We start from the raw sequence: 25,684 nt of genomic DNA on the forward strand, positions 1-25,684 counted from the left end.
GGGAAGATATAGAGAAGCTATGTGTTGTGCTACCAGCTACATCTGTGTAAGTAGAGAATCCAAGCCAGTTACTGTGGTGGACATTGAAGTCACCAAATACATGTACTTGTGCACTAGTATCGAGGGAGAGTGCTATATATATGCTGTCAGAAACTGTGTTTATTAGGGTACAGTCCTGGGTTGAAGGAGAGCGGTAGAGAAAATACAAGTGGCTAATATTATGTTGCATGTTTAGTCTGAAGCACATAAAAGTCTGGTCGTCTGATTCTAGTTTTGTTTCTCTAGTCAGGGAGAGGGTGTTACAAATATATACTCCAAGCCCCTGCATATGTCTGTCGGAGTCCTTACGGCAGGGTGGGAGATAACCAGGCATGTTAAAATGGTCAGAGGGAATGTAGGAGTGTAGGTTAGTTTCACTTAATGCTAAGATATCCAGGGTGTTTACTAGGAGAAATGATTCAACATCTTCTAAGTTAGTTCTAAGCCCGCGGATACTCGTAAATGCAAGCCTCAAGGGAGGAGGCAGATTGGTTTTCTTTGAGTTTGGTCCTGGTTTAAACGTAATTTTTGCTTGAACTGTTATTTCATTTTATTTAACTTAAAAGTTTCAGTTAAGGTGTGTAGGGTGTGCTGGACAAGTGTTGTGCAGAATATCAGACATGTAATACAGTTATACTTGTACTGAACTGTACTCCAAATCAAATGTTGTTACTTGTATCTATATTGAGCATAGATCTTATCTTTCTATTATCTTAAATACTCAGAGTTTGGGCACCAAATTTTAATTCCTAATATAGAGTTACTCATACTTTAACCTGTTATCCTAAACTAACATATAAACTATATCTTGACCATACATTAACCCCCCCTCCTCTCTCTGCATGACTTCTTAATTATCCCCTCTTCCATTAACAATGAAAATGAAAAGCATAGTAATATCCTTTTCAATCACTTACGATACTATCAAATTGATTACTGTACACGCAATAACCCTTATCTCCGAGTGGCTTCCGGGCCTTGATAAGTGGTGACCCCGATGTAAAAAAAAAAAAGATCCTTTTTAGTAGATATATAACCTTCTAAATAATCGATTAACATTAACTAACCATGTGGGGTCACAAAAATACCTGGTTTAAGACCCAGACGTGGGGCGAACCCTCCTGTAGGTCTTCCCAGGTCATCCGTCTGGGAGAAGGAAAACTCTGAAGCTAAACGTAGGAGAGGGAGGCCTCTTCAGTCCCGGATGACAACCTTCCTAGAGCTGGTGACTCAAACAAATTACCGGTTGGCAAACCTAAACTGTTTAAGGAGAAGATAGGCTCTGTCTATCGTCCGGCTCTCATACCCCTTTGCCTATTAGCCAGGCGTAGAGATCGAATAACACAGACTCGACAGAATCACCCAGTGGTCAACCTTGTTTCCTGACTAGGTTAATGAACGCCGTTTTTCCCACTCCCGCCACATCCCATCCCCCTAAACCGGATACATTTGTATATATAGTGTCATGGCAGGCAGCTTCAGTCTTGCTGCTTCGGTTATCTCCTTTGTGGCTTTGCCAGGCCTCTAATATATATTTCTGTGGAAATATGTTTTTTCTCAATTATATTGCACTTTTTATTTATATCAATCCTTGTGTGTGTGTGTTCTATTGTTTATATTAATAGTACCAGCGAATCTATCATAAAATTAGCTATGTATACCCGGCGTTGCCCAGTTGAAACATATTGCCAGCCGGAGGGATTAGTCACATACTATTTAAGATATACCGAATATCTTAACTATTTATGATAAGTGTCCATGTGTTATATTTGCAGTCGTTTACAGTCGAAATGTTTGTCTAAGGCAGATTTAAGCCTAGACATGGTAGGCATAGTCACAACTTCCATCAACGGGTTGTTTCATAGAGCAGAAATTTTTTTTTTTTTTACAAGGTGGTCACCACTTATCAAGGCCCGGAAGCCACTCAGGGATAAGGGTTATTGTAAGTACAGTACGTTAGTGTGGATATTTAAAGTGTCTACTTAAGGGGGCGGTTCATCAAGAATTTGTTTACATTGGACTTGAAGACATCCAAGTTGTAGTCAGGAGGGAAGCAGGCAGATGGAACAGAGTTCCACATGCGTGCAGTTCTAAGAAAGAAGCTTTGTTCATGGAATCTGCGTTTTGATTTAGGCATAGATAAAGAGTGGGGAAAGTTTTTGACAGTGGATTCAGCTAGGCGGGTGTTTTTCATGAAAGAGGGGGGACCAGAGATTGGAGTTCAGACGAGCACCTGCCATGAAAATAACGATAAAACAAAGATAGGCTCGCAACGTCTCTTCTGTGGGAGAGAGGTTGTAGGGAAGAGAAAAGGGCATCCCCCACTAAGCCACAAAGTCTATTTTGTACTCTGTCAAGACAGGATAGGCTGTTTTTAGAAGCTCCTGCCCAGATATGAGCAGAGAATACAGGTGTCCATACCTTGACTCACTCAGTTGGATTAAAATTCCTTTTCATAATTTTCTATGATAGAATCAAGTTTCATTATATCCTCCGATGCTCAAATGAGAACAGATTTTTGTATTTATGTAGTATAAGAACTATACTATTGTTGGGATCATCTGAGCGGTTTACGAAAAACACAGAAAGGTGCCGAATGAAAGTTTTGTGGGTTTTTCTTTTTTGCACAAGAGTTGGCCAATTAAAAAAATGAAAAACAATTTCAATGAAAAATTTATTGAAAAATAAAAACAATTTTAGTGAAAAATTTATTGAAAAATGAAAACAATTTTAGTGAAAAATTAATTAAAAAAATAAAACAATTTTAGTGAAAAATTTATTGAAAAATAAAAACAATTTCAGTGTAAAATTAATTGAAAAATGAAAACAATTTTAATGAAAAATTAATTGAAAATGAAAATAATATTCTTGAATAATTATTGGATAACTTTACGAAACTTTTAGAAAATTAAAATTCAAATCAAAGAAAAAAAATTTATTGTAAGGTAATTTTCATGAAAAAATATTTATTTTTTGAATAACAAACAACTGATAGCAACAATGTTTTTAAAATATTTTGATATGATTTTTTCTTTTTATGATTTTTTAATGATTTTTTTTGTTCAAATCAAAATATATATATATATATATATATATATATATATATATATATATATATATATATATATATATATTAATAATAAACGAATGATAGCATGTTGTTTATTTTATTTTTTTTTTGTGGGAGGGTTTAAATGTTTAGCATTTGATATTTTCTGTAAACCGCCAGGACGATTCTGCCAATAGCACAGTTCTTATACTGCATAAGTATCCAGATTTAGTCTTTGGAATCGTTCTTTCTACATACAGATGATAAGTACTATAACCGCCCACCTTGCTAACCATTGAACACCCTCGAAGTGCACAATACCTTTTTGTAGATAAGAGTTTGTTACTTAGATGGAATACTCAAGTATGTAGTTTCATAACGGGAGGCAACAATTTACTCTGATATATGCAGCAAATGAGCGTTTATATACGGTACAATCACAGTGGTATAACGGTCACGGTTACACCAACGAAGATAAGCGACGTTAATCCAAGTTAATAGTAAATGATTTTAAATTAAGAAAATTGTCGATTGAAGAAAGTTTATCTTTGACATTTTTAATAATTTATAGTATACAAAAACTTATATATATATATATATATATATATATATATATATATATGTGTGTGTGTGTGTGTGTGTGTGTGTGTGTGTGTGTATTTATGTGTGTGTGTGGGGGGATATATGTATATATATAATGTATAGCAAGTTAGTTGGAAAACATTAAAGTGCTTAATCGTAAATTATAAATATAGACCTAAGATAAATTATTTTATTATTTTATTTAAATACTATACCTTTTTGGTTGTCTGTTAGGTGTAAACTGGTTTTATCAATCTTGCCATCTTAGATTTATGATAAAATCCGGACCTGATTTCAGAAACTTCGATAACAAAGAAACGAATCTTTCTGCAATGACCAGTCAGATTTAATCCTAAATCCAGATGGCAGGCCGTAACTAAAATGTAACATATTCTACTACTACTACTACTACTACTACTACTACTACTACTACTACTACTACTACTTCTTCTTCTTCTTCTTCTTCTTCTTCTTCTTATTATTATTATTATTATTATTATTGTGGGGTTTGTGTTATGATAAAAGCTTCCAAGATTAAAAGGTATACTAACAGAATTCAGCAGTTTAAAAATAAGTTATTAGAGACAAACCAAAACAAGGTTCTTTAGACATCTGGAAAGAGGTGAAGCTAAAACAATGGCCCCCCCCCTCAACCCTCAAGAAGCTACAAAGTTCTGGTCAAGTACATGGTCAAGACAGACTTCCAAAAGGATGATGCTGAATGGATCGATAGAGTAACTGAAAGACCGAAAAGACATAAGATATTCGCATTTCTATTGAAGATTTGAGGAAACAAAGTTTATGCCTAAATGTGTTAGATTGTGCCAGATACCAGAATAGCTTGTAGTGGGAAGGATTATTTTAGTCATAAAAGATCCAGTCAAATGACCAGATGTCGGAAATTACACAGCAATTGTTTACTTGGGCTTCGTTTGGTAGATATTGGCAGCGATATTCAGTACAACAGTCTATGACCATCTTGAAATAAATGGGTCCCTACCAGTTGGGCAAAAAGGTGTAAGGAAAAGGTGTTTAGCAACAAAAGACCAACTATCGATTGATAAATGTATTTTAAATAACTGCAAAAGGAGAAAACACAAACTTGAATATAGCATGGATAGATTACAGGAAGGCTTACGATATGGTGCCGCATTCGTGAGTACTCAGGACGGCTGAAAATATAATTGAGTTCCTTGGGAAAAACCAACCTCTCTTTTAGATGGGAAACATTAAACGTGGAATTTTCCAAGGAGATTCTTTTTCACTACTTCTTTTCGTGATGGTACTCATTGGCACATGCATTAAGAGAGACAAATATAGGATACCAACTTGAAAAGAACAGATGATTAACCACATCTTATTCATTGGCGATCTGAAATTGTTTGGTAAATTGTACAGCAGTGGAGTTTGGAATTTCTAAAATGTGCAGTTGTTGCTCTTAAACGAGAGAAGACTGCAGTCATAAAAGCATAATCTTGCCAAATCGTGAAATATTAACTAGAAGATGCAGAAGGCTACAAATATCTGGGGGTGCTTGAACTTTATACGATGTCCTGTGATGAAATGAAAGAGCCTACGAAAGAAATGTATAATGGAGAGATTCAAACTGTTCCTGAAATCTCGGCTGAATGGTAGCAACTATCAATTCATGGGTTGTTGCTCTAATTTAGTATAATGTAGCTTTTGTAAGATGGACACAGCTGGATAGAGACGCACGGAAGTTTGAAGCACTTCATTCAAATTCTAATGTGCTTAAGCTGTACATAATAAGGGGGAAGAAGGCTGATTGTGATTGAAGAATGTGTCAAGGGAGAGCTTAGAAATGTGCACCGCTATGTGGCTAACAGTCACGAACTGCCGCTTGCAGCAGTGACAAAAGAGGAAGAGCTAGATAAAGAATCATTGGAGAATAAACAGGACAAGGAAAGAATCGAAGTAGAAAAAGTAACTGAGTTGGAAAAAGAAATGGCCAGTTTGAGTGAGATACTAAGGCACTAAGATACTAGGACATGTGGAATTTTCTGTTTAAAGTGACTTGAATAGGGAGACAGAAAATCTTATATTTGCTGCTCAGAATCAGGCAGTAAATACAAACGCAATCAATAGAAGCATCTACAGGAAGGACTGTGGTGTAGTCTAACTCGAAACAGTGTCACACATTGTTAGTGCATGTTCTATACTTTACTAAACAAAAAAGAGTACAAATGACGCCATGACAAAGTATGTGCAAATCTGCATTGGAGTTTGTGTCAAAAGTTCGGAATCCAAGTGAGGGACAAATGGTTCCAACATCACCCGGAAGAGGAAGTGGAAAATGAGGAAGTTAAGATTCTCTGGGATTTCATGATTCAGTATGAAAAAAAACGAAAAAAAAAAATTACAGTGAAAAATTAATTGAAAAATAAAAACAATTTCGGTGAAAAATTAATTAAAAAAAATGAAAAACAATTTCAATGAAAAATTTATTGAAAAATAAAAACAATTTTAGTGAAAAATGACTTAGACATAACTCACAGGAAACCAGATATTGTAATTGTGAATAAAAAAACAAAACAATGAATGCCAAATTATTGATGTGCTTTGCCCAAGTGACATCAACTTAGTAAACAAGAGAAGCTGAGGATGGAAATTACTAGGTTGTGGAACAACAAAGCTTTCATCGTGCCACTCATCAGAGGTATTCTTGGCTCAATTCCAGATGATCTTGAGGAACAGTTGAACTCCTTGGGAATCAAGTACAACATCACCATACTCCAAAAGTCGGTTCTGCTTAGCATAGCAAACATCCAACGCCAGGTGCTTTCCATTTAATTGACCATTTGACTATGCTCACTAGCTTTAGTGTAAAAACCCTTTCTTGAGTGAAAAATTAACTAGTGTAAAACATCACAACACTATGAACTTAGTGAAAAATGATTCTCTGGGATTTCATGATTCAGTGTAATAATATTTGTACAATAAACAGACTATATATACCAGCTCTGTCCTGCATTGAGCACTCTTTATAATCACGCGAGTTTTATTGGATTTACATCTAGGAAACCAATCGATATAAGGAATAGTTGGCCGAAACGTCGTGAAACAACTAAGAAAAAGATGAGGATAATCGTCCGCAATAAATAAAAATTAATAAATAATACTCATCTCAATGAATTTCAATTATATATATATATATATATATATATATATATATATATATATATATATATATATATATATATATAAAAGTGTCTGTGTGTCTGTGTGTCTGTGTACATTTTCCTTCGCAATAACTCTGTCAATTTTCAGTCTACAGACTCGAAATTTGATATACAGGGTACTGAGCTTTGGAAAAATCTATGTGATCGGTTTTCGGCCAGAATTTTGGCTGTTAAGGGGTAAAAGTTCAACGATTTGACCTTTGAGAACTCTACCAAACTCCTCCGAGAATTTGGGGTCTAAACACTTGAAATTTTAGATATATGTTCCTTGGACATGGATCTAACTTAATAACTTAATTTGAGCCCAAAGCAATAAATTTTAAGGGGTTATAATAGGGGTCAAAGTTAATAAAATTGACCTTTTTTTTTGCTCAGCATACACCTCCAAACACCCGGGCAACGCCGGGCACCCATGCTAGTATATATATATATATATATATATATATATATATATATATATATATATATATATATATATATATATAATGAATGAATGACAAAAGTCTATATTCCAAAGTTCATGATGTTGACCATATATAATTTGACCTTATTTTGACCATATATATAATTTATTCCATTAATTCAGTTGACATTTACAATTCTTGACAGTATCTGTTTTGTAGTGCGAAATCAATCACTTAATCATTATATCAATCAATGAATCTATTATGCCCTTAACTCATCAAAAGAAATAGCAACAATCAATCCGTCATATAAAATAAAGTGCGTTTTGACATGATTAAAATCCGAAAATTTGAAGAGAAGCTGTAAATACCTTATGTTTCCATTATGTCATTTTACTCTGTGATTACATTGAGCTTCTTAAATAAGGATTCGTATATATTATAAGGAAATAAAATATATTTCCACAGAAATATATATACAGTGATGATCATATTTATTGGCACGGTAAAATAAAAGTTAAATTTTGTCTAATAAATTCTAAAAAAGGGATTAAATTAAAGAAAATAACAAAGTATATTATGTATTTTTAACTGGCCTTTCCGGTGCAGCAATCGGATTTTAGAAAAAATAAATAACAAAGGAACAACAAACATAATTGCAAAAAACCCTTGTTCAAAATTATTGGCACGGATTTGTTTTTCTTTTAGTATCAGTATAATATCAATCAATTTCCGGTTTACGTGCTTTCTGAACTTTTTTATAGCCATATTATGCTTGTTTAACGCTAATTCAGTGAATAATTTTTTTCAGATAATTTTTAGATAGCGATTTATTTAAACTATTATAAGTGACTAAATTATAATTTTCAATCGCCATGGTTAAAACTAAGGAACACAGCGAAGACGTCAGGAAGCTTGTTGTAGCATGCCATACCAATGGGGAGGGCTATGATAAGATTTCAAAGAAGCTAAACCTTCCCAAATCCACTGTTAGAGCCATAATAAACAAGTTCAAATCGCAAGGCCACGTTATGAGTTTAGACGGTAGAGGGAGAAAAAGGATTCCTTCCCCAAGAGATGAACGGAAAATTGTTCGACAAGTAAAACAAAACCCAAGGATCTCTGTTGGGGAGATTGTTGATGAACAGAGCACCTCTGGAGTGAATGTATCTCGACATACAGTTGGTAGAGTTTTGAAGAGAGCTGGTTTAAAAGCATGTCGTCCGAGAAAGACTCCCTTATTGAAGCCTATGCACCTGAAAGCAAGGCTAGCCTTTGCAAAACGTCATATTGATAAAGATGTTGCATTCTGGAAACGTGTTCTATGGACTGACGAAACGAAAATAGAGTTATTTGGCCATAATAAAGTGTCTTATATTTACAGAAAATCTGGCGAAGCTTTCCTGCCTAAGAACACCATACCCACAGTGAAGCACGGTGGAGGCAGTTTGATGTTTTGGGGATCCTTTGCTGCCTCTGGACCAGGGCGACTTGTTAAGGTCACAGGTAGCATAAAAAAGGAAGATTATGTTAAAATATTGGATGAAAACCTGAAAGACTCTGCTAAAGAGCTCTCACTTGGTCGTCGTTGGTGGTTCATGCAAGATAATGACCCAAAGCATTCGGCTAAACTGACTAAGAAATGGCTTGAGGACAATCATATTAATGTTTTGGAGTGGCCATCACAAAGCCCAGACCTTAATCCAATTGAAAATTTATGGAGAACATTAAAATTGAGGGTAATGCAAAGGAAGCCTAAGAATCTTATTCAATTGGAGGATTATTGTCAGGAAGAGTGGGCTAAAATTACTACTGAAGAGTGCAACAACTTGGTTGTAAACTATGAAAAGCGACTGAGGAAGGTAATCAAGGCCAAAGGCTATGCAATTGATTATTAAATAAATCGTGCCAATAATTTTGAACAAGGGTTTTTTGCAATTATGTTTGTTGTTCCTTTGTTATTTATTTTTTCTAAAATCCGATTGCTGCATCGGAAAGGCCAGTTAAAAATACATAATATACTTTGTTATTTTCTTTAATTTAATCCCCTTTTTTAGAATTTATTAGAAAAAATTTAACTTTTATTTTATCGTGCCAATAAATATGATCATCACTGTATATATATATATATATATATATATATATATATATATGTTTTATTTTTTATTACCGTATCTTTCTGTAAAGTTACATTATTGTTTCAGCTACTCGGCTGTTTTTTTGGCCGTCTGTAGCTTCCTCAGACTTTTTGTTTCAGCTACTCGGCCGTTTTTTGGCCGTCTGTAGCTTCCTCAGACTTTTACTGTAAAAGTCTGAGGAAGCTACAGACGGCCAAAAAAAACGGCCGAGTAGCTGAAACAATAATGTAACTTAACAGAAAGATACGGTAATAAAAAATAAAACGCATATTTGCTCTACAACAGTACTGAGCACTTTTTTCAGTTTTTATTAATTACCATTTCCACTATATATATATATATATATATATATATATATATATATATATATATATATATATATATATGATGGGGCAATTCCAATATTTTTCCCGATTCTGATACAATTACCCATTCTGTACTAAATTCTGGATCTCGATACAATTACCGATTCGGTTTCCATATTAATCTCTAAATATTTAACTGTAAAGTTGTTATTTTCCCGATTACCATAAAAACACATGTTAAATATGTATGTATTTTCTCTAATGTAAAAGCACCCTTGTGGACTCTTCCCAACATCATCAATAGTATCAACGGTAACAAAGAGAATCGCTATGTATAACTCAATAACTTGAGTTTTATTTCTTCCGCCCGTCACACCAATAATTTCCTGGGTAAGGTTAACAACACTTTTGTCCAAACTTCCAACTTCTGTACACGTAACACACCTTCTCTCAACTCCCAACGTACTTCTGCTAATTCAACTTATTGCTTTGAAATCCAACTTCAAAATGAACGACCCTCTCAAAAATTAACCCTCTTTTATCTCCAACCAGGAGCATCTCATTTGCATATCGGGTGGTCACATTGCAGGCATATAAAGAGATAAGGCAGCCATTTTTGTTTCTTTCTTCTTGATTCATTTCATTCCACGAACGACCCGTTGAATTATGCACACATGCTAATTAGGTAAGTCGCACGTTTCCCTACACTATGACGAATCCAAAAGCAATCTCTGGCAACCCATTATGTTTGTACTTTATGTAAATATATACTTTTGTAAACTACCTCCTTGTTGTCTTATTTTGTTTCGGTCGTTTAAGACCAAAACAATATGAATTACGAACCCATTCTATTTTCAGCAACTGATTATGCTAACAGCTCAAAGGAACTGGTTTAGCACGACACCCATATGTCTCTTATATACACATATATGGAAAAGGTAAAAAGGAAAAATCATTGTAGACCTTTTGGTTTCAAAGAAAATAAAGTTACATCATCGCGCCTAACGCTGTTTTTAATAAACTGAGATATAGGCACATTTTAAAGCATTGTTTTCGTATATTTTTTTTTTAGAAACCTGAAAAATCAATAATAATGTATGTGTTTTTTTTTTTTAATCAATTTATTTATTTTAAAACTAAGATTTCGGCATAAGTTGCAATTTCAAAAAAGCAAAACTTCCTCGTTTTCTTATATTGACAACTTCCTATTAATACTGTAAATATTAGTCAAATTTATATATTTTATTTTACGAGGGAGTCACCACTTATCAAGACCTGACGGCCACTCGAGGACAAGGGTTAATGAATGTAAGGTGATAGTGCAGTAATAATTGGATTTGTGTACACTCTGTAAAAATACTAGCAGTTCCACCCGGCTTTGCTCGGGCCCTATGTACTGTTCATAAGGTTATGTGCATATGTATATATTAAAATGTGTGAATATGTAAAGTAATGCCTTTCTGTATAATAGTCTTCCTTAACTACCATAGAGAAAAGACAGACAGACATTTTCACTTTTATAGATAGATAGATAGTTAGATTGGATGCAATATATAGTAATGATTTAAAAAGTATAAAAATGACTCATGCGCCACCACCGAGAATCGAAACCAAAACGTTCAGCTCACGATTTATTTTGCCTCTGCCGTCAATGACTGGGCTATGAAGACATGTTTACCGCAAGGCTAAAAATTAAAACATGAACCAATATCAACTACGTTATGCATTCGTAATGTCAGCGTTCGACCTTCACCTGGCAAATTTCATTTCTTTTAATTTTCACACTTTTGGCACCGATTTTTCCGGGCTAAAACCCAAATATAAAGTCTCGCATGGATTCAAATATCTTATATATAAAGTTTCATATCTGTAGACCAAAAACTCTAGGAGGAGTTTGGTAGGCAAAATTTGTTAAACAAAAATATATGCGTATACATAAATATATATGGAAACAATTTTGTGTTTACTATAAATTTTTTATGCAAATATTATGCAAGTATAACTCATTTAGAATATCTGCATGAATATAATTACACGTAATAGTTAACTAAAGATGATAATCCCATAAGAAAACCGAAAAAACTAATAGGGAATTAATTAAATGAATGTTTTAAAGAATATGAAAATGATTATCCCATAAGAACCCCCCCCCAAAAAAAAAAACTAATAGGGAATTGATTAAAATGAATGTTTAAAAGAATATGCTAATTAGCTAGATCTTTTGCAGATGAATGCAATTGTACAACCCATATATAACAAAATTGTATTTTCTTTTTAAATAAGTAGAAAGGGGTTCTTTAATATGAATATCAAAACACACAAAAGAAAAACAAATTTATAGGAGTACAGATTATTATAAGCTCTGCTTTGCCAATGTTATTAGCATCTATCTGTCTGTGTTTTTTTTTTTTTACTTTGGATTCACCACTTATAAAGGCTCGAAGGCCACTCGAGCATAAAGGTTAATGGATGTAAAGTGTTAGTTTAGTAATTTACTAACTAACACCTTATTGTCTTATTTTTAATATACGTTTCGACGGTGAAAGGACACGAAATTGAAAAGAAAGATGGCACTCACCTGATTGGTATCAGCTGTTGTATCTGTAATACAGAACATACTTTTCTTTTCCGGCATGGGCGAAGGAAGGGCCAAAAAAATCTTGGAGTCGTTTGGAGTCTATCAAAAAAAAATGTTATGAAAGTTGTTATTCAAAATTGACAGCCATATGTTTGAACAATAATAATTGGAAAACGAAGTGGAATTTGTATTACTTTTTAAGTTTTGTATGTGAGTTACATTCATTTTCACTTCTTATGCTGGGCGAATTTCTGATTTCACAATGAGAAACGAAAACGGAAACATTCTTTACGACAATAGTAATATATGTGAAGAAATGTCTAGGATAACAAAAACCAAAATCCCGCATATGATTGTTTGTATTAATTGGGCTACTGCTCTCATCTTGAGTGTTATTTGCACAACGTTTCGGTCGATGCAACCTTCGACCATCTTCAGGTGTATAAGCCGCCATGTTTGATATTCAGAAAGAGTTAAATTCATACTTCCGATTTTTCGTATATAGATTCTAGTTTTAAAAAAAAATGTATATAAAAAATGTCAAACAAAATTTTCTAAAATATTTATAATAAAAACGCATAAAGTTTAATTAGATCCGTTAACCAATCATAAGTTTTTAAAACACAATTCGCGAAACCAAGAGATTACTGATAAAACCATAATTGTTAAAACATTATTCTATTGTCATAAGGGGACAGCTCAACAAGAACTTGTTTACATTGGATTTGAAGGTTACCATGTTGTATTCAACCGAGAAGCAGGCAGCAGTGTTCCACAGGCGGGCAGTTCTGGGAAAGAAGCTTTGTTCATGGAATCTGCATTTAGATTAAGGCACAGTTAGAGAGTGGGAGAAACGCAATCTGCATAAATTAAATCTGGGTGGCCAGCTGGTTAAATAAATAAAGAGGTACTTGTTATGACATGTTGAAAAGAGGATTTTAGTGCAGAGAGAAAGGAAGAAAAATAGAGAAAGAGAGAGAGAGAGAGAGAGAGAGAGGGCAGCTACATGAATAAAGGAATTGCATAGAAAGAAGGTTGATATTTTGATGTTAAAATTATGTTATTGTACAGTAGTATTAATTATCACACTATGGACAGTGTTATTATATTTTGTTGAACTCAGGAATCTGCATGAAATTTCGCATGGAACTCTTTACTTAATCCAGGAAGGTAGCATGTTTTTATTCCATCAACCATGACCAGGTAGAAGCCCTAAGTAATTCATAATTGTATTCTGAGTATCGCCTGCACTGAGGATTGAAATTTCAACCCCCCAGAAGAGTGCAATTTTCAACTGAATTTTACTAAGCACTTTATCCACTATGCCACGGGTTCTTGCAAAATACACCTAAAAAAGCTCTCTACCGATCCAAGTTATGACAACAAGACTGAAACGTTGTGAAAATCACACTCAAGATGAGAACAGTAGTCTGAAGAATCCAAATAATATCCAATCCTCATCTCCAAAATTTTGAAATATTTGTGCATTGAAGAAAAGAAAAAAAAGGTCTATTATTAATATTTTGAATTCTGAAGACAAGAAAAAAATTATTGCGTTTCATGGAAAAAACAGTCATCTTTTAGTTCCAATGTAAGAGATAGAATGTCTTTTGGTAAAAGGAACAGTGATGGTTTTTGGTAAAAAGAATAATTTCATTATATATTATTTGTTTATTGGAATCCTTTGAGATGAGTAATTTTGTGTACATTTATTTATTTATTTGCAAACTGTTATCCTCATCTTTATAGTTATTATTGTTTCACCACGTTTCGGCCAACTCATCCTCTGGCCTTCTTCAGGTGGTTAACCGTGACGAGATAGGAATGCTGAGACTCTTTAACTGTATTCCCAGTAATTACTGCCTTTCATAGTTGTTGTTGTCTTACTACGTTTTTGGCTTCAGGGCCGGTAGCGCAGTGGATAGAGACATCGAATCTCTACTGTTCCAGGTGAGCATTGTCTGGAGATAGCAGTTTCAATCCTACCCAAAAGCAGGCCAAATGTTTACTTGGCCAAAAACGTGGTGAGACACCGACAACTATGGAAGGCAGTAATTACTGAGGATACAGTTAAGAGGCTCAACATTCCTATCCTGTCATGGTTAATCAAGTGAAGAAGGCCGGAGGATGAGTTGGCAGAAACTTGGTGAAACAACAACAACAACAACAAGTATGAAGATGAGGATGCAAATAAATAAATACAGAATAATTTCAGTGTATTAAAAGGAATGATCCTTTGGGGTACAGAGATGTACAACATAATGATTTATGAACTAGCTAAACCCCAGAAATTTTTACAGACTAATTTAAATATATTTCCCAATGTTATATTTTCAATTGTTGTCGTTGTGAACCTACTCAAATTCTGTTGCAATATTTTGGGCAAGATGTGACACAAGGTCGAGAGGTGAGCAGAATCAAGCCATCGCCCTTACAAGAGCTGAAGTCTGCCTTTGCAAAAAAAAAAAAAAAATACTTAAGCAACTCCATTGGCATTCTTCACTCAGGGTGCCTCAGGCAGCAAACAAGCAAGGGTGGATTATTGCTGCCACATCAACAGCCTATCCTGCCTTGACAGAGTACAAAATAGACTTTGTGGCTTAGTGGGGGATGCCCTTTTCTCTTCCCTGCAACCTCTTTCCCACAGAAGAGACGTTGCAAGCATGTCTTTGTTTTATCATTACTTCCATGGCAAGTGCTAATCTAAGCTCCAATCCCTGGTTCCCCCTCACAAATTTTTCATGATAAACACCCCTCTAGCTGAAACAACTGTCAAAAACTTTCCCCACTCTTTAACTGTGCCAAAACGAAAACATAGATTTCATGAACAAAGCTTCTTTCTTAGAACTGCACGCCAGTAGAACTCTCTTCCGTCTGCCTGCTTCCCACCTGACTACAACTTGGATGTCTTCAAGTCCAACATAAACAAATTCCTGATGAACCGCCCTCTTAAGTAAGACACTTTATCAAATCTCCAATACTAACAATTACTACGATACTATCCCATTGATTACTGTACACGCAATAACCCTTATCCCCGAGTGGCTTCTGGGCCTTGATAAGTGGTGACCCCCATGTAAAAAAAAAAAAACTTACTCCAATCAAAAGATGGGAAACAAGGCCTGAGAGAGTGGTGCTCCTTGGACTACTCAGAACGACTGTCTCAGTATGACAGATAAAAGGCCACCGAAATACCCTAGTTCCTACGGGACTGATTGTTGACATTGCAACTTAAACTGGCATATAACACCATTTGTAAACAAACGCCAAATGAATGGTGCAAGCTGGTACAAATAATATTACTGTGTATGATCACAAAGATTTGGACGATTATATTTATAGCCAGGGATTATAAGATCGAACCAATCAGATATATGAATCGCTGTATAAAATATAAAATATATTGAATCTCTTTCAGTTTTTCAGTTATACAGGATGGAACAATAAATTTGTCGCCCTAAAAAAAATAATACTACAGCTTTATTTTAAAACTTTTATCGGAAAAATAAATTCTGGTAACTTGATTATGTAGTAGAGCTGACATTTATTCAATGTAGCCAGCTTCAGCCTCAATCACCGCTTTAATACGGGTCCGGAACTGGGAGCATGCCTTTTTCACAAGTGCTGGCGGGAGCTCGGCGAATACTCGCCGAATACTCGGCAGATGGCAGTGATCAGGCTGGCTTTGGTGTTATGGGAGATCATGTTGGTGATGTTCTCATATGACCAAACAAAGTAGACCAGTGGATTCAAGTCAAGGAAGGAGGTGGGCAGTGAAAAGGGTGCAAGGTCATAGTACTTGTTCTGAAACCAAGCCTGAGTCTCTTTGGACTTGTGGGCTTGTGCTGAGTCCTGCTGCCAAACCCAGGCCACGTGATTGCACCAGGGGATCACCATACTTTTCAGCACATCCAGGTACACTTTGGTGTTGACTTTCAAGCCGACTTCAAAGATATGAGGTGACATGATGTGGCCCTCACTTGAAACCACACCAAAGACCATAACGTGGCCAGAAACTTCGTTGAGGTGTGCTCTCAAGCGTTGAACCATCCAGATTTGCATTTTGAGGGTGTTGGCAATGGTCCTGTTGTCATAACTTGGATCGGTAGAGAGCATAAGTTGTACAGCGGTGCATCTCCGATCTCGCTTGTTGAACATTGTGTCACTTTCAGACATGATAGAAGGCTCTTATCGCCCTCGGGATTTGTACATAATTGGCCAACTAGTAGATGGTCTGCAACAAAAACAGAAAACCGGTTTTCATCAAACGGAAATGGAATCATGTCTTTTTTTTAGGGCGACAATTTTATTGTTCCACCCTGTAGTATTTTTACATAAGGAAACTACACTCTGCTGATAATTACTACAATCCTTTGCCTGGAATTCTTTACAATTCCAAGATTTTCTGACTGGATTGATGCTGCCAATTTTGCTTGGGACAACTACATCTAATATTTGCGATTAGCTAATTTTCTTTTCTCTATGAAAATTATTTCTTTTGCCATCCCATTTTGGATAATTTTTCTTTACAAGGGTTGTTCCAAAAGTAAAGCCTCCTATTTTTTAACTCAAAAAGTTAAATATCTACAAAGACTAAAGTGGTGCCATTAAAACGAGTGGCAGTTTGTGCTCCAGATTTTACTTTTTCTACATAGTTACCATCAGTCTCAATGCACTTTTGCCAGGAATTCAATGAAGTATCTCTACTTCTGACACACATCCATGGCAGGGTCTGCTTTCTTAGAGCTTCACACCGTCAATATCTGCAACAGAGAAGTTAAACCTTCCAGATCATGAATGCATAAGTTCAGTCATCATAATAATGCAATTTGCAATCATTTCTGATCCATTCGGATGAAATAAAAAAATAGGAGATATTACTTTTCGAATGGTATTTGTACAAGAATGGCTCTTCACTCAAGAGTTTAAGTGCTCAGTATATCGCCTTTAATTTGATGGAATTGAAAGCGATATCATGTTTATAAAACAAGTTTATTTTAAAAAAAAGCAATGGTCACTTAAAACACCAGAGTGGCAAGCTACTTGTATACAGAGAGACAGACAGAGAGAGAGAGAGAGAGAGAGAGAGAGAGAGAGAGAGAGAGAGAAAGAGAGAGAGAGAGAGAGAGAGAGACAAATAGATAGATAGCTTGCTTTGCTATATTTAGCCATATTAGGGACAGCAATCAGACGCATCTTCTTTGCTCCAAACCAACAAAAAAGATAGAGAATCCCATGCCAGAAGTTATATAGTTTTATCGACTTTTGCTTCACAATTACTGTTACAAGAACAAGTCGCTTCTCCTTGTAAGTGAGTAAATATGAGATAGGATAGCTGAGGATTCGAACCTGTGAAGCTAGGATTGGAATTTAGAATTCCGATCATAAGTTAAAATAAATAATACAGAATGTTATTGAAAATGGAATGTAGAATTAACCATTGTTTAGTTCACATAAAATAGTTAGATATCTGTTTATTGAAAAAGGAATGTGATAATGCAATTTTGTTTCTGTTAATGAAATTAAATTAAAAAAAGGAATCTGGATCCGAACAATAGAAAATGTTAAACATATTTGTAAAGTGGGTTAGGAAAATTAGATTAGAGAGAAATCGGTCGTTGTAAAAACGTTAGGAACAATGCATGCTTAGAGACGGAGGCATGTCAGACCATGAGTCCGAGATGCCCATGTTTGGTCACGCAATGACGTCATGAGTTCTCAATATAGAGTGCTTTAGGTCAGTAAGTCAGTAAGTCAGTCAGTCAGGGGAGAAGAGAGAGGTCAGAGGTCCGACAGGGTCGGACAGACAGAACTGACATTCCGCTTTGGAAGCAAAGGTGAGAAGAAAGAAATCATGTAGAGACTTTGAATTCCTTGATGCAAAGCCATTGACCGGTCAAAATGGAATAAACGAACATCACCATATTTTTGTAACTGTCGTCTTCGTGTTATGTTATTCAACAGGAAAGGTATTGTGAATTTATATTATAAGAACTTTGTGAAAATCATCATCTCAAAAATAGGTGAAGAAATATGTGTCAATGTTATAGAAACACTCCCATTCACAGAACTGTCAAACAATATAAATGTCAATATCTCTCTGTCTATCTAATATATAATACATGTCAGTATCAAAATGTCTTTATCTCTCTTTATATATATCCTGCCTATCTCACACACTATATGATCTCTCACAATATGAACACTCACTCATATGAACACACAACGAATATATATGTATACACATATATATATATTTTTTTAAAATGTTTATTTTTGAAATATCGCTAATTTCAATGTATACCGTTTTCGTTTAACGGGTCTAGATTGTTACGTTAAAAACCTAGTCATCGTTAATTTCGAGTTAAGCTCAATGTGTCTATTTAATAGATGCAGAGCATATGTAGTGCAAAATTTTGTTGAAATTCAAAGACTTACTTTTTCTTTTTTATAACTAACGAAAGAGCTGTAATGAAAAAAAATCCAGGAGAAAATAAACAAAAGTTATAAAAAAGAAAAAGTAAGTCTTTGAATTTCAACAAAGTTTTGCACTACAGAGAGAGAGAGAGAGAGAGAGAGAGAGAGAGAGAGAGAGAGAGAGAGAGAGAGAGGGGGGGATAATGGATAGAGAAAGAAAGTGGAAGGGGAGACAAGATGTTGGCGGTATAGGGTAGGAGAAGGAAGAAGAGGATCGAGAGATAGAGAGAGGGGGTATAGAGAGAGCTTTATATATAGAGAGAAATTTTAAAAGAAGGATGTTACACACACTGTTTAGCTGTCCTGTTTTGCTGACCATACCCCCAGGCAATGCCGTGTAATCATACTATTACGTAGATAAGATTCAAATCGTATTGTAGTGTTAGTTAGAAAAGTAAATTCTCTTACCTGTTCTATTTGGTATTTATTCTTTACAGATTTTGTTAAACTGGAACATTTCTTTGAGAAATCCATGGCCTTCTCAATTTCCAAGACGATATGTTGAATATCATCACTTTCAATAATTCCTTTTCGACATGCAAATACAGAAAATAATGCCAAAATGAACAAGAATTTTAATAATTTATATTGGGCTAGCGGGGGGGGGGAGATTTGCCCGGGCGTAAAATATGCTTAAATATGATATTTTAATTTGTCCAGATTTCGTATATATTATTATATAGCCTTGATTTCTAAAGTAAAAAAAGTATTTAGGTGCCATCAGCTAGAATCGAAACTGTAGCATTCAAAGCTGGTGATGTTACCACTTTACCAACGTGACACGTATATAAACCGATTAAAAATTAAAAATAAACTAAGATGAATGTACAAAATGTCTAACGATTTTTTCAATTTGACCCATTTTTGACCCCTTAAAAACAATTTTAACCATAAAAGAACGGGCCATAAAAAATCCAATTATTTGAGGCATTGTGACTTTTAGTTTTGGAGGAGATAGAGTTTGAAAATATGGAGACAGACATATAGGCAGACAGACTGACCGACAGACAGACATATAGCCTTTTATATATTAGACTAGCGGGAGGGGGTACCCGACGTTGCCCGGGTGTTTGGAGGTGTGTGTGTTGGGGGTGGGGTAGATCAAAACAACCCTGTTTAAAAAAAAAGAAAAACGTTGACCGGGTGTTTGGAGGTGTAAAAGAAAAAAAAAAGTTTTAGTAGAAAGGTAGGCTTGAACCCCGAACCTTTGACGCGGAGGTGTAAAGGAAATGGAAAAAAAAAAAACTGCGACCGACACATCTCGACCATGGGAACAGATGAATTGATAAGTGTGTTAAGTTGACGTTTATAAAATGAAATTAACAGGTGCGAGAACGTTAAGTCGCGTGATGTTTGACCTAGTTTTGCGCTGGAAGCCAGTTTCTGTTTTCCCTGCTACGCGGCGATCAAAAAATATCTCGAAAATAGCTTGTAAAAGTCGGGTAAATTAAAGATAGCTGCGACCCAAGTTCTTTAGTCGTAGATATTATTATTTAGACAGCATATAAAAAGTTTTAAGAAGGAGCGAGCCAACCAAGAATCACGGCCAAAAAAGCCTTTTGTAGACATACACAAAAAGTGAACACACACACATACATACATACATACATACATACATACATACATACATTTTCTTTTATGTATATAGATGAAAGAAGTTAGGTCAATAGTTATCTCCCTTGTTGAATATTATCTCCCTTGTTTTAGAGCCTTTTATTGTATAAATAACTATAAATATATGCAAGCATTCTTTTTGTGGACTGTTATCCTCATCTTTATAGTTGTTGTTGTTTCACCACGTTTCGGCCAACTCATCCTCTGGCCTTCTTCAGGTGGAAAGAAATGCCGAGTCTTATAACTTATCCCTATTAATTATTGCCTTTCACAGTTGTTGTTTCACCTCGTTTTTGGCCAACTAATCCTCTGACCTGCTTGGGTAGGATTGAAATTGCTATCTTTAAACAATGCTCACCTGGAACCGTAGAGACTCAACGCCTCTATCCACTGTGGCCAGAGGATGAGTTGCCTGAATCGTGGTGAAATAATAATAGCTATGAAGATAACAGTTCACAAAAGAATGAATATATTTCCATTTCTCAACACTTTCAATTTTCAAGGTTTGACGTGAATCGTTTAATTTTTACATTTTCTCAACGCTTTCGATTTTCAAATATCTCACTTTTGTCTCAGTGGCATCGACTTTATATATCATGCCAGAATAGCTTGTAATTAAAAAAAACAAACAAAAATAAACGATTCTTGGCAGCGTTCATACGACATTCTAAATTTTAATCTTTTTAAGCAATCAGAATATAGCATGCTAAATTTTTCAGTTTCCAAAACATTCTGAGCAAAATGTTATATAAACCAAACTAACCTTGACATCATTTCAACTTTTATTTTGATTTATCTGCTTTAGGATTCCCCATAAAAAATTTTCAACGACTTTCAGCCCAAAATTCGCCCTCTTTGAGAATGTAATGAAGAAAATAGCTACCATATGTGTTGCCATGAAAACAAATAAAATTTATTATATTCTAAAATTTTAACTGGTGACCCCAAGGTGATCTGACCATCCATTCGACTTTCTGATCTGAAATGCTATTCCAAATAATTATAACGTTTGCTTGGAAGTTCCATCTCTCTCTACTATATTTTTAGAGATGCAATAACAAGAGGAGGTAACTACCACATTACACTTCACTTAATGAAAATTTTGCAATAGATGATGAATCAGTTAAAATGTTATTTCAAACTGAGGTGTAATAGATCAACCAGTTGACTGGATGCAAGGAAATATGTAAAAATTTGTCCAACATATCATTCCTTGTTCTGTTAAGACTAAGTACAAAATAATTATGTACATTTATGTATTTATGGCCTCAAAAGACATTTGCATCCTTTTTCCTTTTAAGCGTCAAAAGGCAGCATTTATGTTCTTTTTGGTTTCAAAAGACAATATTTATTCTTTTTTGGCTTCAAAAGAAAACATTTATAGCTTTTTAACTTCAAAAAGCAACATTTATAGCTTTCTGGCTTCAAAAGGCAACCTTCATGTGCTTTCTGGCTTCAAAAGGCAACCTTTATGAGCTTTTTGGCTTCAAAGGCAACCGTTATGAGCTTTCTGGTTTCAAAGGCAACCGTTATGAGCTTTCTGGTTTCAAAGGCAACCGTTATGAGCTTTTTGGCTTCAAAGGCAACCGTTATGAGCTTTTTGGCTTCAAAGGCAACCGTTATGAGCTTTCTGGTTTCAAAGGCAACCGTTATGAGCTTTCTGGTTTCAAAGGCAACCGTTATGAGCTTTCTGGTTTCAAAGGCAACCGTTATGAGCTTTCTGGTTTCAAAGGCAACCGTTATGAGCTTTTTGGCTTCAAAGGCAACCGTTATGAGCTTTTTGGCTTCAAAGGCAACCGTTATGAGCTTTCTGGTTTCAAAGGCAACCGTTATGAGCTTTCTGGTTTCAAAGGCAACCGTTATGAGCTTTTTGGCTTCAAAGGCAACCGTTATGAGCTTTTTGGCTTCAAAGGCAACCGTTATGAGCTTTCTGGTTTCAAAGGCAACCGTTATGAGCTTTCTGGTTTCAAAGGCAACCGTTATGAGCTTTCTGGTTTCAAAGGCAACCGTTATGAGCTTTTTGGCTTCAAAGGCAACCGTTATGAGCTTTTTGGCTTCAAAGGCAACCGTTATGAGCTTTCTGGTTTCAAAGGCAACCTTTATGAGCTTTCTGGTTTCAAAGGCAACCGTTATGAGCTTTTTGGCTTCAAAGGCAACCGTTATGAGCTTTTTGGCTTCAAAGGCAACCGTTATGAGCTTTCTGGTTTCAAAGGCAACCTTTATGAGCTTTCTGGTTTCAAAGGCAACCGTTATGAGCTTTTTGGCTTCAAAGGCAACCGTTATGAGCTTTTTGGCTTCAAAGGCAACCGTTATGAGCTTTCTGGTTTCAAAAGACAACATTAATGGCCTTTTTAGCTTGAAGAAACAAATTTTAAGCCTTTGTTGATTCTAAAAGGCAACATTTTTATCATCTTTAGTCTCAAAATGCAACGGTTATAAATTCTATTTTAGTCTTAAGAATCATTTATATGAAAAAATATCCTTTTTGAAAATTAATATCTAATTTTTGCTATTTTTATTAATTTAATTTTCCTTCTTGGAAATATCAGCATAATAGCAAATAATAAAGTTCTAAGAAAAATAAAATAGTTTCAATCTAAGTGAATTAAAACAGATTCATACATTTTAGTCTAAATGGTAGACTTTCACAAATGACAAAGGGATGCAGTTATCAATATTTTTGGAAATATGGTTATGGTTCTATTCTCTATAAGACTAGCCTGGGTGCTGGCGTTGCCCGGATGTTTGGAGGTGTGTGTTGAGCAAAAAAAAAAAAAAAAAAAAAAAAATGAAAAAAGGAGGAAAAGAACGTGAAAACCCCCCCCCAAAAACGTGACGTCTTTGCCATTGCGTCCATCACCAAACTGAGAGTGACAAAGGTTTAAATTAAGGCTAGTCAATCGAAAAGAGGGGATGACTTCCGAAAATATCGGTGAGAAAAGTGGCTCCTCCTTGTAGAAAAGTGTCCAGTTGAAGGTGAAAGAATTAGTGTTTTTAACCAAATTTTTCGATATTTGTCTGAAGGGTTGAGCTTCAAAACGATCTCATGAAAAAGCGTCGCTTCTGTCAAAAGTTTTAGACAAGCTGGCATACATACATACATACATACATTTAAACAGATAGGTGAGATTCATATAATAGATAACAGATATATTATGAAAGATAATCCTCAACAAAAGTTACATGATAAATTACTCACCTGTTTCTCTAAACCAATGGAAACGTCCTCCAGTGCAGTGGGCCATATTCCGTAGACAATCTGCAGTCTTCGTAATACTTGCATACCTACCAGGTATGGCCCCATTTTTGTCGTAGTCCTCCACATTAAAAAGCGATGTATGCACTTGAGTTCCAAGGCCGATACAGCTTTCCTCGACAAAAGAAACACAGATATCCTCTGATTGATCCGGAACTCCACTCGTAAATATGTAGATACTGTCAGCATCTAAAAAGGGTCATGAAGACAAGTTTGATATTGTTCCAGAAAGTAAAGGTTAAGTGATTAACGAAAGTCGAGGGCGACCCGAAGGCTCCCTGTTAGATACTGAGCTGGGACGATGCAGATAAAATTCAGATGGATATTTGATCTATATTCTTGTGACCGGAATTGTAATTATCACCGAAAGCAAAGAAAGGCTTACATTCCAGGTTGGGAAGTTGGAATTGTGTAACACAAAATAAAGAAGGACAATTAAATATTTTAAATATTTACATTTCAGGAATATCGGTTGATGTCTTTGTTAGACATGGATAATATAAACAACCTGGAGAGAGAGAGAGAAAGAGAAAGAGAGAGAGAGAGAGAGAGAAGACCGACAGCCGTCCACTGTGATTGACATTTTTCCACTGTCGACTGCCACACATGCTCACCCTTACAGCTAAACACAGTTGTTATGTTGCGTCTCTCTGTTTGTCGATGGGTAAAAGTTAATGGTAAATAAAATTCTATGTTGACAAATTCGTTTATTTGATTTTGAAAACAACTAAAACAACAGAATTGTCAGGTGCATATATAATTTCGCAAGCATTTGAAAAGTGCAAACTAGAAAATTATATATACATTCAATAACATTACATCCCTTTGTTACAGAAAAACAAAGGAAATGAATAAATAAATACGGGTCGGCATAGTCCATCTCGCCCAGTGTACACTTTTCTTCTTCTTCCTTTGACTGCATGGCGGTCACAGCTGGCCCATCTCGTCCTTGATTTTACACGCCCATTTTCTTTGATGCCGACTTTCTTTCTCCCCCCCCCCGCATGTGGTGTCCTTTTTCTCTTTTTTTTCCCTCTTTTCCTTCTTGTGCGCACTTTCTAATTTGCATATGTGCATTTTTTGGCTACTGCTGCTGCTGTTGCTAATTTCTTTGCAAGCCATCCATCCTTCGCTGCTGCTGATATTTTCCCACGCACCCAATATGCACCATGTTGCACCTTTTCATTAGTTACTAGACTGAGGTGTAAGGGAGGGTGCTACTCCTTTCCCCGGATCACCCCACTTACCCTTGATCCGTAACTTATAATGATAAATGATTAAATAGGGGGGCATCAAGTACTGCTTTTGTCTGGATCTTTGGTATGACCTGCCTGAGGATTGAACCCTGCGTTTCCCAGCCCAAACACTTTTACCATTATGCCAAAATGGGTCACATTTTCGTTTAAGAAAAAATATAACAAAGAGTGTCAAGGAGAGTAGAAAGTGGATCTTAGGTTTACTTTTGGCAGCCTTTTTTTTTTTTTTTACAAAGGAGTCACCATTTATATATTATCCACTGGAGGACAAGGGTTAATGAGTGTACAGTAGTCAATGGGAAAATGTAGTAATCGTTAGAAGTGTAAATTTGGTGAATTGGATTACTTAAGGGGAATGGCTCATCAAGAATTTGTTTATGTTGGACTTGAAGACGACCATATTGAAGTCAGTTGGAAAGCAGGAAAACGAAACAGAGTTCCACAGGCCTGCAGTTCTAAGAAAGAAACTTTGTTCATGGAATCTACATTTAGGTTTAGACACCGATAAAGAGTGGGGAAAATTATTAATAGTAGTTTCAGCTAGACGAGCGTTTTTAATGAAATTTTGGACCATGGATTGGAGCTCAGACGAGCACTTGCCGGGTAACTTGTTACCTTTTCTTTAGCTACTATAGCGAGGTAGGCTTTTTAGCTGACAAGCCCCAAAATTAACAGATTAAACCCTTCCTATAATGACTTGTTCCCTATTGATTGTATTGCTGGTTCTGTGCAGTTCTAGGAGGTCCACCCTCCCACGTTTTGCCTTCTCTCTTTGAGAAAGGGTTA

At 35.4% G+C, this 25,684-nt stretch overlaps 1 protein-coding gene across 1 annotated transcript in view; it reads right to left on the reverse strand.

Moving 5' to 3' along the window:
* The window catches only part of LOC145285890 (von Willebrand factor A domain-containing protein 3A-like), a 333,383-nt gene that overhangs the window by 83,871 nt on the left and 223,828 nt on the right, over nt 1–25,684 (reverse strand). The window contains exons 19-21 of the mRNA XM_080134354.1: nt 23,586–23,831; nt 19,181–19,299; nt 12,296–12,394 (exon numbers count right to left, since the gene is read on the reverse strand). Of these exons, the coding sequence (XP_079990480.1) occupies nt 12,296–12,394; nt 19,181–19,299; nt 23,586–23,831 (464 nt within the window). The remainder of the gene's footprint in view (nt 1–12,295; nt 12,395–19,180; nt 19,300–23,585; nt 23,832–25,684) is intronic.

This window comes from Euprymna scolopes, chromosome 10, assembly GCF_053919585.1.
Source record: "Euprymna scolopes isolate OS-2025 chromosome 10, ASM5391958v1, whole genome shotgun sequence".
NCBI lineage: Eukaryota > Metazoa > Mollusca > Cephalopoda > Sepiida > Sepiolidae > Euprymna > Euprymna scolopes.